The sequence below is a fragment of the Plectropomus leopardus genome, chromosome 17 (assembly GCF_026936395.1).
Source record: "Plectropomus leopardus strain MGB_pleo_1.0 chromosome 17, ASM2693639v1, whole genome shotgun sequence".
Taxonomy (NCBI): domain Eukaryota; kingdom Metazoa; phylum Chordata; class Actinopteri; order Perciformes; family Serranidae; genus Plectropomus; species Plectropomus leopardus.
This window is the reverse complement of record NC_142192.1, coordinates 26331500-26345419: the sequence shown is the minus strand read 5'-3', so window position 1 is coordinate 26345419 and position 13920 is coordinate 26331500. Positions and strand designations below refer to the sequence as shown.

General features: G+C 39.1%; 1 protein-coding gene across 5 annotated transcripts in view; it reads right to left on the bottom strand.

The window, feature by feature from the left end:
- Nucleotides 1-13920, bottom strand: part of hivep1 (HIVEP zinc finger 1) — a 70445-nt gene that overhangs the window by 54243 nt on the left and 2282 nt on the right. For all 5 annotated transcript variants that reach the window (XM_042506850.2, XM_042506852.2, XM_042506847.2 and 2 more), the window contains exon 2: nt 13127-13251. In XM_042506850.2, coding sequence (XP_042362784.2) covers nt 13127-13166 — 40 coding nt within the window. In that variant the 5' untranslated portion in view covers nt 13167-13251. The remainder of the gene's footprint in view (nt 1-13126; nt 13252-13920) is intronic.

Genomic DNA, 13920 nt, shown 5'->3' with positions numbered 1-13920 from the left:
ACGAATAATAGCTAATGAATGAGGCCTTGATCATGTGAACATTTTGGTCTCACAGGAAAATGCATCTCTGCCTCCACAGAGCGACGCTCGCAGCACAAGATGAAAAGGTGCACGGCTTAACGAACACACACGTACATGCACATGGCTGAAATACACACACACGCGCGCACACACACACACACAAGACCTTTCTGCACAAGCAGGCGGGCGGTGTTAGCTTTGGTATTAGTCATCAACGTCTGATAAACAGGCAGAGTTTGACAGACATTCAAACTGAGAGTCTGCACACAGCAAATGGTTTTTGGGGGAGGTGGGAGGATGAAACACTGAAGTGGGAGAAGTAAAATAACGCCTTTGTCTCATATGATCGAAAAATCAAAATTGTTGGCTTGTAAAATTATCTCAAAAAGTTGTTTTGTCCAACCAAAAGTCTAAAGTCCGAACAATCAATCAAAAAATAAGAATCAGCAATATAGTCAATGATGAAATCAATTGTTTGAGTAATATACATTTTAGCATTTTTGGTTCAATCTTAAGCCTCATGTGGTCTCAAAAAATACAATAATTAAAAATGTTAAAGTGAATTTTATTAAATTGAAAGTGGTTTAAATTGTGAGGGTTTGTTCAGTTACAGTCTTACAGGATTAACTGAGTGACCTTTGAGTGCAGTAATTAAAGAGCCTGTTAGGCTGAACACATTCAATATCAGGTCTTTGGTTCATCACTTAAACGTTATCACAGAAGACAAATGTCAGCTCACAACAGACGAAAAGGAAGATAGTATTACTACGAAAAAGGAAAATTAAATGCAATAGTTTAATTATTATGGCTAAAAATGTGTCCACAGATGTATATTTATCAATGCTAAACCACTTCTCCTGGTCCTCATATAATAATATTCAAGAAAACACTGAAAAGTAAACAAAAAACAAACAAGCCTTACATAACTTCAGATCTACAAAAAAAAAAGAAAATCATATATTGTTTTCAGCTTAGACCTGTGACCTTTTTATCCATCATATATTTTATTTTATTTTTAGTTTATATCTTATTTATTTTCAGTTTATCTATTTTATATTCTATTTTACTTTTAGGTTGGGCTTTTTTTGTGTTTATTTTTCATTATAGAGTCCTACGTTCAATCTGTACACTGCACTGTTTCTACTTTATTATTAACTTAATGTTGTAATCACAAGATTTTTTACTTTTTAATAAAAAGAAAAAAGACATTTATTTCAGGAATGGAAAAGAAACGAGCTCTGTTTTTAATGTGATCAAACATCCAAAAACAAAAACACTAATTCAAAGTGAAATGTTTTGCAGTGCTACTTTTCGTTTTGTCTCAGACCACAAAGACAACAGGTATCAGAACAGGGGGAAAAAACAACAAAAATGCAGATTCAAACAAAAGCACTTCCTCTCAGTCATCACTTATGACCCACTGCAAGTGTGTGCTGTATTTTTCTGCAAAGACTCTACCCTCTGCCTGTGTTTTTTTATTTTCGTGTTTGGCACGTTTATAGGCATGTACCTGAACTCAGGTGAGTTCAGGGCTTTACACAAAGGAAGCAACAAGGTGCCCGACCATAAGCAGCAGCAGGCATCCAAAAGACACTGTGCCAAAAAACGTAAATATAGTGAGGCAAAACAACAAATGAGAGTGAATCTGGGGTTGGCTTTTACTTTCATTTCACTGAGAATTGTGTACGAAACAGTAAAACCAACAACCCTGCATAGTATAAAAGTAGATATTCTTTGTTACAAGCAAAAGTCCTGCATTTAAAATTGACCGAGCACACAAGCATTCACATCCAAATATATTTAAAGGACAAAAAAAAGTACTCAGCAGCATCAGATTTCATGTTTTGTCCAAAACCTCACAATACTAAATGTATTACTGAGCAAAGGCGAGAAAACACGGAACTATCTTAAAAACTCATTAAAAAAAAAAAAAAAATCTGATTGATTTTAATATAATTAATTTTCCATCAGTCAGACTAATTGTTTGCACTCTGATTCCTATAATTAATTTGAAATCAATGTTTGTTTTCCCTTCAGCACCACATTAGTTAGTAAAAAAATAAAAGTTAATATTCTTATTTAATTTCACTTAATTATAATTTCTGGATTTAAAGTGTTTCACATCTGATTGTCGGTTACAAACATCGACCAGCTGCTGTCTGAAATCCTCACACATTAGCCGACTCACAAATTGGTTTCCTCTAAAACAGATGTTACCAGGTGTTTCTGAGGTTCCCCTCTTTAACGCCACGCTGTTCTCGTCACCCAGAGGGCGTATCTGTCTCTAAGAGAGAGAGAACGCCCTCCACTTAGCAAAACGCCCAGGGTGATGAAAAACACCGCCTTATGTGAGATACGCCTCGCAATTAAGAGGTCACGTAAAATGAAAAAGGACACAAGCTCCTAATATTCGTTTTCCATCATCAAAAATGTATTTTGCAGAATGTCTGAACCATTAAAACCCGCACGCAGTGAAAGAGATGAAGTCAATGCTTTTACTCCTCCATTTGTGAGAAGGAATAGACATTAACCCACATTTCAGGATAGCAAAGTGAGCTTTTTTTTCACCATATTCAATTTCATTCACACAGAATACAGCCATAAAAATTCCTCCCTCCCCGTCCCGGCGCTGCCTCTCTGTCAAAGTGAAAGCTTCTCCGAGGTTACCACTAATTCAAACAGACATCCCTGAACCAGTTTCAGCCCGTCTGTTGTAGTTACTGTTGCTAAAACCCCAGTTTATTCCTGCCTCTGGGAGAGAAGTTCCCTTTGTGTGAATCTCGCTGCGTTCGAACACACACACTGTAATTTGAAGGGACCGTACGGAAACACTGGTTTGGCTGCCTGAGCATGACACAACATGTAAAAATCCATGCACTCTGGTGAGATGTTAACCCTTTCTCTGCACCTCTGAGGCATTTACAGAAGAGAAATGTGTAAACAGCACAGCAGAGTCAAGCTCATTACCGTACAGCACATTTACATTTCTTTATGTACTTTTAATCTAAGTTTACACTGTAAAAACTTTTCCATTTTGGGACATATTTGTATAACCTGTACCAGGGTGTTATTCACAGCTATAGTTGGCTGACATTTAAGGGGCCAGTGTTGCTAGGACAGAGGAAGATAGCAAGCTAGGCTAACTAGCCTACAGTTGGAGAGTGGAATGACAAAGAAATGTACAAAGTAACATATAGAGTAACATACAGAGTAATGTAGGCCTAAAGAGCAATATATAAAGTATGGTATGGAACAATGTACAAAGTCGCGTACAAAGTAGCGTACAATGTAACAAGAGAGCAATATACAGAGTAACGTAAAGAGCAACATATTAAGTAATGTACAGAGCAGTGTACAAAGTAATGTCCAGAGTAGCTTGAGAGTTATGTGCAGAGTTACCTACAGAAAATGTATAGAGCAACATACAAAGTAACGTGCAGAGTAACGTGCAGAGTAACGTGTAGAGCGACGTAGAAAGTAATGAATGGAGTAATGTGCAAAGTAATGGATAGAGCGACGCATGGAGCTACATAATAAACTACAAAGTAACTTACAGAAAAGCAAAGCGGAGGACAACAGGACAAGCAGCAGCTAAAACATCAGCTTTTTGTCTGATAGAATTAAAGTGATTTGCAAATAACTTTAAATGGCCATAAAAACATATACTACACTAATCTGTACTAATCTAGAAAATTTAGGGGACATTGCGTATGCAGAAAAACAAATAAAACTTAAATCTCCTCTTTTATGGTAAAAGGTAACTGAGTCATTACAAAAACCATGAAAATATGTATGCATTTCTGAGCAAAAACTGGTTAGATACAGCTCATGATTTACAGTAAGTTCTCTACTAAGCCAGTGGTTACTGAAGCAGTGGTGTGGTACGCAGGAGACCCTGACTTTGGGTCGGACAGGGAGATTAAAAGGGATTGAGAGGGAACCTCACAGCAGGTTAAAGACAAAGCACAAGGCCGGGGCAAAGAGCTGACAGCAGAGGCGTCACAAACCTCTCTGACCTTCATCCTGAGGGTTAAACGAAGCTCACACTGCAGCTTTAAAAGCAACAAACAAACAAACAGCTCCATGTCCAGCATGGGGGCAGCTCTGGGTTAGCGTAGCTGTGATTAGTGCCGTTTATCCTGGCCCTGGATATTTAACCACAGTCAGCGCTGAGGCCAAAAGCACAGTTGATCATTAACAGGAAGTTGGTGTCAGTTTGTCGCAAACAACTAAAGCGGCAGAAAAAAGAAACATGGAAATCTGACCTGTCTTCATCCTTTCACATTTTGGCCCGTGAAGGTAATTTTTGCGTCAGTTTAAAGCACAATAAATCCTCCGAACATTATTCAACCATCATAGTTTATGTAATAAAACACACAAACTTTATTCCTGTGCCTAAACATCCTCGTCAGCACAGCGAAGGACGTCGAGACGGATGACAAACTCCATATCCCTGCATCAGCTTTACAGGGTAAACATTTTCCACCTTGTTAAATGTGCCCCCTTTCACTGCAGTTGTTCAGCATTTATCACACAGCGTGTTTCCACTAAAGACCTGTTGGGCTCTGGTACGAGGAGACTTTTTATAAGACACGAGGAATGCAAGAGTCAGTTCTATAAACACTGGTGTTGGTAACAAGTCTGGGCATTTTCAGGGGCACTTTGAAAACCAAACGCCACACAGACAGATGACAAATACCACACAGCCACTGAAGACTGGGTGAAGACGGCAGTGGTGGATGAAGTATACAGATTCTTAACTACAGTAAAAGTACTTACTGCATACTGTGAACATGATCCACTACAAGTAAAAGACCTGCAAAACCTGGCAAGAAATGTCCCCAAAATTGCAAGAAATTAGTAGATTTAGAGTTTGTTTTCTAAATAGCAAGGGAAAATTTTCCACAGAACTATACTTAAAATGATCATAATTATATATTTTAAATTACTTTCATAGAATTGATATTATTCTTAAGGGTTTTTTCTCCAGGTCATTTCCTTTTTTTGTTTGTTAGGGTGTCTGGTTGGCTTTTTTTTTTTCTTTTTGGCTAATTTTCAGGTACTTTAATTTCTTCTAATTTTTTTTGCTAATTTCTGGCTCATCTCTTCTTAAATTGATGATTGCCTTCTCTTGTTTTGAAAAGAAATCAGTGGTTAAAGTATCAAAAGTAAAAGTACTCAATGTGCAGTAAGATGTTCTGTCAGTGTTTTCATGTTTTTATGAAAAATGTTTATATATGATGCTTTTTTCATAATCGACTTATCTGTTATGCTTTGCTTCTTGATGTCAGATAATTTAATCTATAACAAAATATCATAAGATATTTTAACATGTTGTGTTTTAAAAGTCTTAACTTGTAAAGCAAATTAAACCAACCCACCTGTACAAGTATAAAAAATTAGCAACACCGATATTACAGTACATATTTACTCACTTAGAAACACTAGCGGTGCAGAAAATCTAGTAGTTGGAATGATGTGGTTTAGCTAAAATAAACTTTTTGTTGGGTTTTACAGTTTCTACTGCACACATTAAGAAACCCTAATATTTCATGACTTCCCAGACTGCCTGGCAGCAGTCAGTATTATTATGTGTATTTCTGCAGCAGTCCACAGAGAGAGCGTCTGTCTGAAGGGGAAACTACTGTGTTTCCCTGCTTAGAGACCAGCTGTTTGAGAAAAGTAAACAAAGACCTGCAGCAGGGGGACAGGAGTTTCTAACTTCCTGCATTATTGCCCACTAACTGCGTCAGAGGACACACACACACACACACACACACACACACACACAGAAACCAGAGTTCAACATTAACATTTTTTTCCACTAGCCCAGTCACGCAGGTGGGTTAGAAATCTACTTGCCCCAAAGTCAATTTTTACTTGTCCCCGTACATTTTGGTTGTTTCAGTAGCAGTTATCCAATTATACACAAAGAATTAAGTTAAGTGTGTTGAAAAAGCAACCCTCTTTAATTGCCTAGCTCTCAAACTTGCAGTACATAGTTGGAGTTTCATGCACATCAACTAACACCAAACTAATCTCCTGTTTCCAGGATAACTAAAATGCTCACTTGCACTTCAGCTATTAAACTTTGGTTTTAAGCAGCACCACTTCCTCATGAGTACCCGACCAGTTCATGGGCAACTTTCAACAGAGATGGTAATGTTGCAAGATAGCTCACTCCTGAGCCACTTCCATCTGCAGCTCAGAGAAAAAAAAACAATGTGTTAAAGTCCTCTTACCAAGTTGCTAGATTTACTTGCCCAACGTGGCATTTAATTTGCCTCTAGAAACAGACAATCCTCATGCCACATTTTCACAAGGATTGGGTATTGTTTGGGTTTTTTCTGATAACAGTGCTAAAACGATACTTTAAAAAAAAAGCATAAATACGGATCAATACAAAGTATTTCTGACAAACAAATGCATGCGCGCTCTATCTTTTTGGCTCACTCTCTGTCTCGTTATTCACACTGAAATCTCTGGCACTGAAATGAGGCACCAAAATCAGAGTTATGATTCAGTGCGGTAGGTACTGGTTGTATAGGAAACCAACCCGAATTTCCACCAAAACACTTTTGTTACAGATCCTCAGAACTGTACGTAGCCTGTACAAACACGTACCTAACGCATAGATCTGTGTTGTTTTTTTCTGGATGTCAATAGCTGCTTCACTGCTTCCACAGAACAGGACGGTCCAACCTCATCAAACAAAAACAAGGAGTGGTAACAGTCTCTGTCACGATAAATGGGACACTTAAAAATATCTCCTTTGTGCACGGCGTTCTTGTAGAGTAAGAATAAGTATTTCTCTCAACCAACCATGAGGAAGCAGTGTTGCTAAGTCCACCTTTTAGGATCGAATCAGTGTGCTAGGTCCACAGAGGGGTGACGAAAGAACAGGACAGAGTGAAATGTGTCGGAAACTAAGGCTGTCCTGAATAGCATTTTCTGGGATCCGGAGCTTCGCCATTAATCAACAACAAATAATCGGAGTTTCAGTTTGGCGGGAGCAGGTAAAGACAGACGCCGTGCCAGCGCCTCGCGCCCCTGAGCTTCACCGTCAGGTGAGTGAGGGAGAGACCGTGCGCTTCACGCATGTGGGAGGATTATGGAGAGCGGGGATCCTGACGCCTGACAGTTTCAGCGCATCAGGTGAGAGAGTGTTAGTTGAGAGAGAGCCTGGTGAGCCTCAGACTGCTTGTTAGCGGTTGTGACACGTTAGTTTGTTAAAAACACACAGTTATTAATACAATAATCTGTGTCCAGTGTTCTAAATTAGTCAGTTAAATTTCGTTGTGCGTCTGAAATGATGCATGTCCGCATTTTAGAAGATATTGAAATTCACCTGCTCTGTGCCGCAGGAAACGGCTCCACGCGGGATGAGCTGCAGGGGGCTCATATGGTGGACACAGCAACACAGAAACGGCTCGACTCAGTCCATAAACCCGTTAATAACTGTTGGGTAAAATGATCATTCCTGTCACTGTGTGTGTGTGACAGGTGCAGCAAAGGGATCACAAAATCTGAAATGACATTTGCCCTCTGCAAAAGGGGTGGGGGGAGTAAAAAACTGAATACCTACCCAATTTCTTTGGGTCCAGCCCTTAATGGAAACACAAAAATGACTGTTCTAATGTGTAACAAAGTGAAGTGAACTGAGCCAGACTGCTGGTGGAAACAATGCTATTGTTGAGCCCTGAGGAGCACATAACTGTACACTAACGAGCCTCAGGCAGGTTAGAAATCAGATAATTTGCTGCTGAAATACTGTTTAAGGTTTGTATAACATTTGTGAAATTGACATATTAGTGACTCAAACTTTTCACCACTGATACTTTTCACCCTGATTGCCTTTATTTTGGTAAGCTATCAAATTTTATGAGTGAATCTCACAAATGTTCCCCTCAAGGGTAAATGATTCACTGAGCACCTGTGAGCAGTTTTTTCGGTTTCATAAGAGGATCAGATCATAACAGAGTACACACTTTAGTTTCTTCATTTGTCTATAGTCGATACAAAAGGGATACTTAACTTGCCATGCAGAGGGACCACATGTGCAAAATGCAAGATGGCCAGGGGCCAGTGAAAAATTAAACATTAAATGAAAAAAAAACATTAACAAAAATAATTAATATTTAAATAATTTGCCTAAAGAGGCTCTTGAGACAGAATCCAGCCTCTTTTTTAGAAACAAGTTCAATTTTATGCTTTTGTTGCACTGACACCTTATTTATATTGAAAGTACAACAAATTCCTTGTATGAATCTATTTATATTTTTTGTGAATTTGAAAAATGTCAGTGGGCCCCTCGGCACCTTATCAAGGGCCAAATTTGGCCTGTGGGTCGCAAGTTGAGTAAGATGACGGAAATAAAACAACGTGTGACAGAGAAGCTGTCTGCTTACACGTTGATCTCCCCGAAACTTATGAAAACAAAAAAATAAAATAATTTGCTAAATATGATTAAGTCATGAAAAACTTAGGGGTTTTCTGGAAGGTGCTTTTATTGTCTGTTCCCTTTTTATAGTCCAGTATAACAAACTAGGGCCTGAAATATAACTTCTCTGTACTCTTAAAGTACAGATTTATGGCAGGGGGTTTGTTTTGGACAGTATTAGATTACAACTACTGACAAAAAGAGTATTTTCTTTCACATTCAATAAAGTTCATACATGGCTATTTTGGAAATGGTGGATATAAAATTGCATTCAGGAGGTCATATAAAACACTCCCTATAAACATAAGTGAGGCTAATATCTTATCATGGCTCATATAAAATGTTACTGACAGCTTTACTGACAGCAAACTTGTACTTGTACCCTCCTACACAGGCAGGAATGTCGTGCCACCTTAAATTCACCTGACAGATGTCAGCAGTGCAGCCAGGTCGTGACGGTGTCAATAAAACAATTCACTCTTTGTGTCCCCCGACAGGACAAAGTGTGTCAAGACAGACTCCAAACGACCGCGAGGGAAAATGTTAATGTGGTTTCTTTTATACCAGAGTCAGACGGCTGCCAAGCCTCCGAGGCAGAAAGGGCCCGAGAAAAGCTGAGGCTTCCCGTCATCCAGCCAAAAACTGAAGTAAATACCACGTTTGCGTCTGTGCCGCTGAGATTCATTTCTACTATGTTACAAAGCAAAAAAAGAAACAAACAAACAGAGTTTAAGGCTCATTTAGCTTCAAGCACAATTTTTTTCAAAGCTAGTCTTTGGGCTTCAGGGCAGCAGAGTTTAAGCATGTGATAGCATGCTATGCAATTATCATTTCCTGTCTGATGAGGGAAAAACTTTGAGTGCAGGCCCGGAGGAGAGGTGACGAACTGGGTCAGAAGGCAAAACAAGAAGCCAAACAAATGTCTCAACAAGTTATCAGAGGATGAGGAAGTGAACCGGGTACTCCCTACAACATGTTGAGTAATTTCTCCAGAACTGGAGACGACGAGTTACATCAAGTTTAAGTCAACACCTCGAGGACACGTACTGTATTTAAATTATATACTACTGTTGCTTTGACTGCCTTTGAATTTAATCACTGACACAATTTAAATATTTATTAAAGTCTTAATAAGACGACAGAGTGAGATGCACATCGGCATTTTTTGAATCACAAATAAGGACGAGAAAGGACCAGAGAGGTGGTAACAAAGAAATACAAAGACACGCAAAACAAGATGCCAAACAACAACAAAGAGACACATAATGATGACGATCATAAGGAAACAATCACAAGATGCAAAATGACTGAAGGAGACACCAAATAACCACGAATCAAGGCTCAAAAACTACAAGAGCCGTAAAAAGACTACAAAACGATATAAAACAATGATAAAGGTACGCAAAATGACCAGACATAAAAAAACTCTAAATGAGGCAAAACAGCTACACAGGGCTACAAAAAAACTCCTGACACAAAACTGCTAAAAAGAACAAACAAATCAAGACTGATGCAAAACAACATGCTAAATGACAATAAACAAGGCAAAACAACTACAAAGGGCCACAGAATGACTACAAAAAGACATAAAAATGGCCACAAAGAGATGGAAAATTACCACAAAGTGATGCAAAACAACTATGAAGAAATACAATAAAACTGCAAGCAGACACAAGATGACAAGATACAAACAACAAAAAGACAGAAAAAGGTGCAAAATAACGTAGGGAAATACATAAAGACTACAATTAGACACAAAACTACAGCAACAACAAACAGATGCAAAACAAACCAAATAGAAATGTAAATTGACCACAAGAGACACAAAATAAGTGTCAACAATTACAAAACATCCATACAAAGATGCAAAACAACTCCAGACAGGCACAACACAACTACAAAAAGACATAAAAACTAAAAAAGAGACCCAAAATGATCACAAAGAGACAACAAATGACCACAAACATACATAAAATGACCACAAAGAGACACAAAATTATCACAAAAAGACATACAACTATTACAATGAGAAGAAACAAATGACATATTTGATTTGTGTCTCTTTATATCGATGTCTTGCTCATATGAAGGAGGGGTGGTGGGCTTCTACATGTCTCTGTCCAGGGGTCTAATGTCTCTTTTGAGTGTTTGGATTTACTAATAGGAGCCATTTATTGATTGTATTCCATATTAGAATAGTTCTAAGTATTGATTTGACATGCATTTATCTCACTGAATAAACCGTGTACCTCTTAGTAATGCACCGTTTATTATCACTGAGAAGCAGGGCTTTAAATTTGAGTCTTAGCACGTTTTAATAACACTACAAATGACGAATTCAAAAGTCTGTAAACCTCTCCTGAATCAAGGATCTTCCATTCTGATCAAATTACTGTCAATTATACCTCTTTCATGTCCAGATCTTTCACCCTCAAGTACAAAAATCCCGAAGCACTGCAGCAGCTGCAGCTCTATTGTCTGCACCACGAGAAACAAGGGAACAGTCACCATTAAAAATAGAATCGAGTTTCATTTGGCCGCCGTTTCTATCGTCCTCTGCTGGGGCGATGTAATGTACTGTTCTAAAACTTAATTATTTATGTTGTTTGGCCAAGTAATCTCAATGAAGAGAAAAGCGCAGGAAGTGTTTATATGATAAATAAACAGAGGGACTCTGGCTGGCTGCTCACAGACATGAGGAAATCTGCTGTGTGGATCTGCTGCTGGGGAATGGCAGTGATGCACATTTTCACACCCAGCATGTAACGCTGCAAAATCGTAGATCTGTGAACTGCAAACGTCTGTTGACACGTAAATCTGTCAATTCTCAACATAACACAGAATCCTTCAAGCCAGTTGGTGCTCTGTGTAAGCACGGGAAGATGCTGTATGCCCTGTCAGCACTGGTGTCTTTAACATGGACTTTTACTGCATTTTGTTGTATTTCAAAGAGTTTTCTGCTGCACAAGGATCATTCTCATCTCAAAAAGTGTCCGTTTTCTCACTTGTTATTCATACCAAATACTGTTTCAATAAATACTGCTCCATTTGACACATTTTTATTATCCAATATAACACAATATAATCACCACTGAGGGAGATCAAACACAAACACTGCAGCTACAGACTCTGCTGTATGTTAATACACATTTACACACAAGTAAAAGCCGGATTCCTCCGTCTACATCAAACACCTCAAGAGAAAAGCAGATAAGACAAAAGTGGACGTGTATAACATTATATTTCTCAAGGTAATACCGCATACGTTGTAATGTGTGTAAACACTGTTATATCATGAGTTAACAATTTTGTTACGTGTTGTTCTATTTATGCCATAATTACACACACCAAAGAAATGTTTGTTGCTGGATATGATCCACACAGAGCAGTGCGATGAGAGCCTCGAACACAAGCACCACATTTGCAATTTTTGAGATTTTTATGTTCATTCAAGACTTTTTTCAAAGTACAGCAGAATATGGTACTACTATTCTATCAAAATAAACATCTTAAATAAAAGGTAGTAATCCATGCATCTACTTTAACACTTTGAACGCAGTATATTGTCATTTGTATTCTGTCTAAATTATTGTATTAGGTATTTATTCCGGGGAAGTTTTAGGAGCATGTGCTGCATGTTTATTGTCTAAGTTTGTCTTGCACAGTAAGCTGAGTCAACTCTGAGAAAAATGTCCTTCATGACAGACAAAGATTTCTGAACATGAATCAGAATTAAAAACAAAACACCAAACAAGTCAGTTAAATTACACAGACTCCATTCAGGGTTCTGTATTGTATTCTGTACTACGAGTACCTACCAAATTACAACTGCACTAATGGGAACAGATTCAAGTTAAATCCATTGGTGTCAAATGACAGTACGCAAGAGCAAATTTGGGTGAGAATGAAGACGTAAAAGTGCAGAGAAACACATGAATTCAAACATGAAGGCCAGGTTAGCTGTGGCAACAACATACGTGGCTCTGATGTTTCATCGTCCTCCTTCATCAACCGATATGAACGAGAGACACACTGGAAACAAAGCATTGTGAACCGCACTGGTTTGACATTACAGACCTCTGCTAACAAACGAACTTCTACCTGCATCAAGGCCTTCAGGAAAATCTTCATAGACGACTGTCAATAGCCAGAACAGTTCGCAGAGGCTGACGGTACATGTAGTGTTAAAGTGCTTTGAGTGGCTCATAACACTTGAAAGGGGTCAAACAAGTGCAAGTCCAGTAAACATCCATCCATCTACTAACTATCACGTGAGCTCTATAAAGAAGCAAACAAACAACGCTGGCAGGGCCCAGCGTTGCCATACCAATGGAAAGTTCCTTCAACAAAAATCCAGGAAATATTTCTTGCATTTTATCATTTTGCCGTGAACAGATCCTGTGACATTATGGCTTCATTTTAAGGCAGTATCACCGACCACAACAACAGACACAGAAGACCACCTGCTCTCCACAAAACTATCTATAACAGTCCCCAAATCTTACTGTAATCATATTTCAGGAAATGCAGGAAGGAAATAATCACACTATTTTAAGCCAAACATCTCAAACCAACAACATAAAGTGATCTCATTATTAATCAGTTCCTCTTTACATCCAAATCAGCAAGCCAACCAGCAAACAGAAAACAGCAGCGTGAACTCACCTTTTAAATTCTTCGGGTTGTTCTGCTTGGTGCGTGGCATCTTTCCGCCCTCAGTTCACAGGTGCATCGTGGAGAAACTCTAACGATGGAGAAGAGCTGACTCCTGAGCTACAGTTTGGGTACATCTACAGAAAACACACAAACACACACACACATATATATAGAGAGATTTAGAATCAGCTAAGCATGAGCTGTGCAGATCAATACGTGAGCTCTACAGTGTGTAGAGTCCTGTGCTCTCACTCAGCAGCTGTCTGGGAGTCCAGGACAGAGTCACTGATTTAGTTTATTCCTCAAACAGGTGCCCCGAACACAACTGGACTTTTCATTTCAGGCCTCTCCTCTCTGAGCTGCTGGGTAATAATGCAGTGCAGCTCAGGCTACTGTCTGTCAGATAGAGGAGGTGTGAATATTATGTTCCCCCCGTATCAATATAACCTCTGCAGCAGCTGCTATCTGCCACTCTGATGTCAGACAAAAGCCTACAGAGGTGGAGGATCGCCTGCTGTTTATGGGAAAACGTCTGATTGACATGTCAGTGGCTGATACAGGGCGCCCACTCTTCACTTTGACGAATGTCAGCACCGAATGACGAATGATGCAAACAATAAGGTCCTGTGTGCGCCTGTGATGAACACTCGGGGCAGCTGGGCGGCCACACAGAGGATACTATCACCAAAATCTCCCTGCTGAGGTCAGATCACTGCAGAAACATAAAACACACCTCTTACAGGGGAGCTGTTTCTGCCCCGATGCCCTTTAACCCTTTGACACCTGGAGCAACATCACTTTTC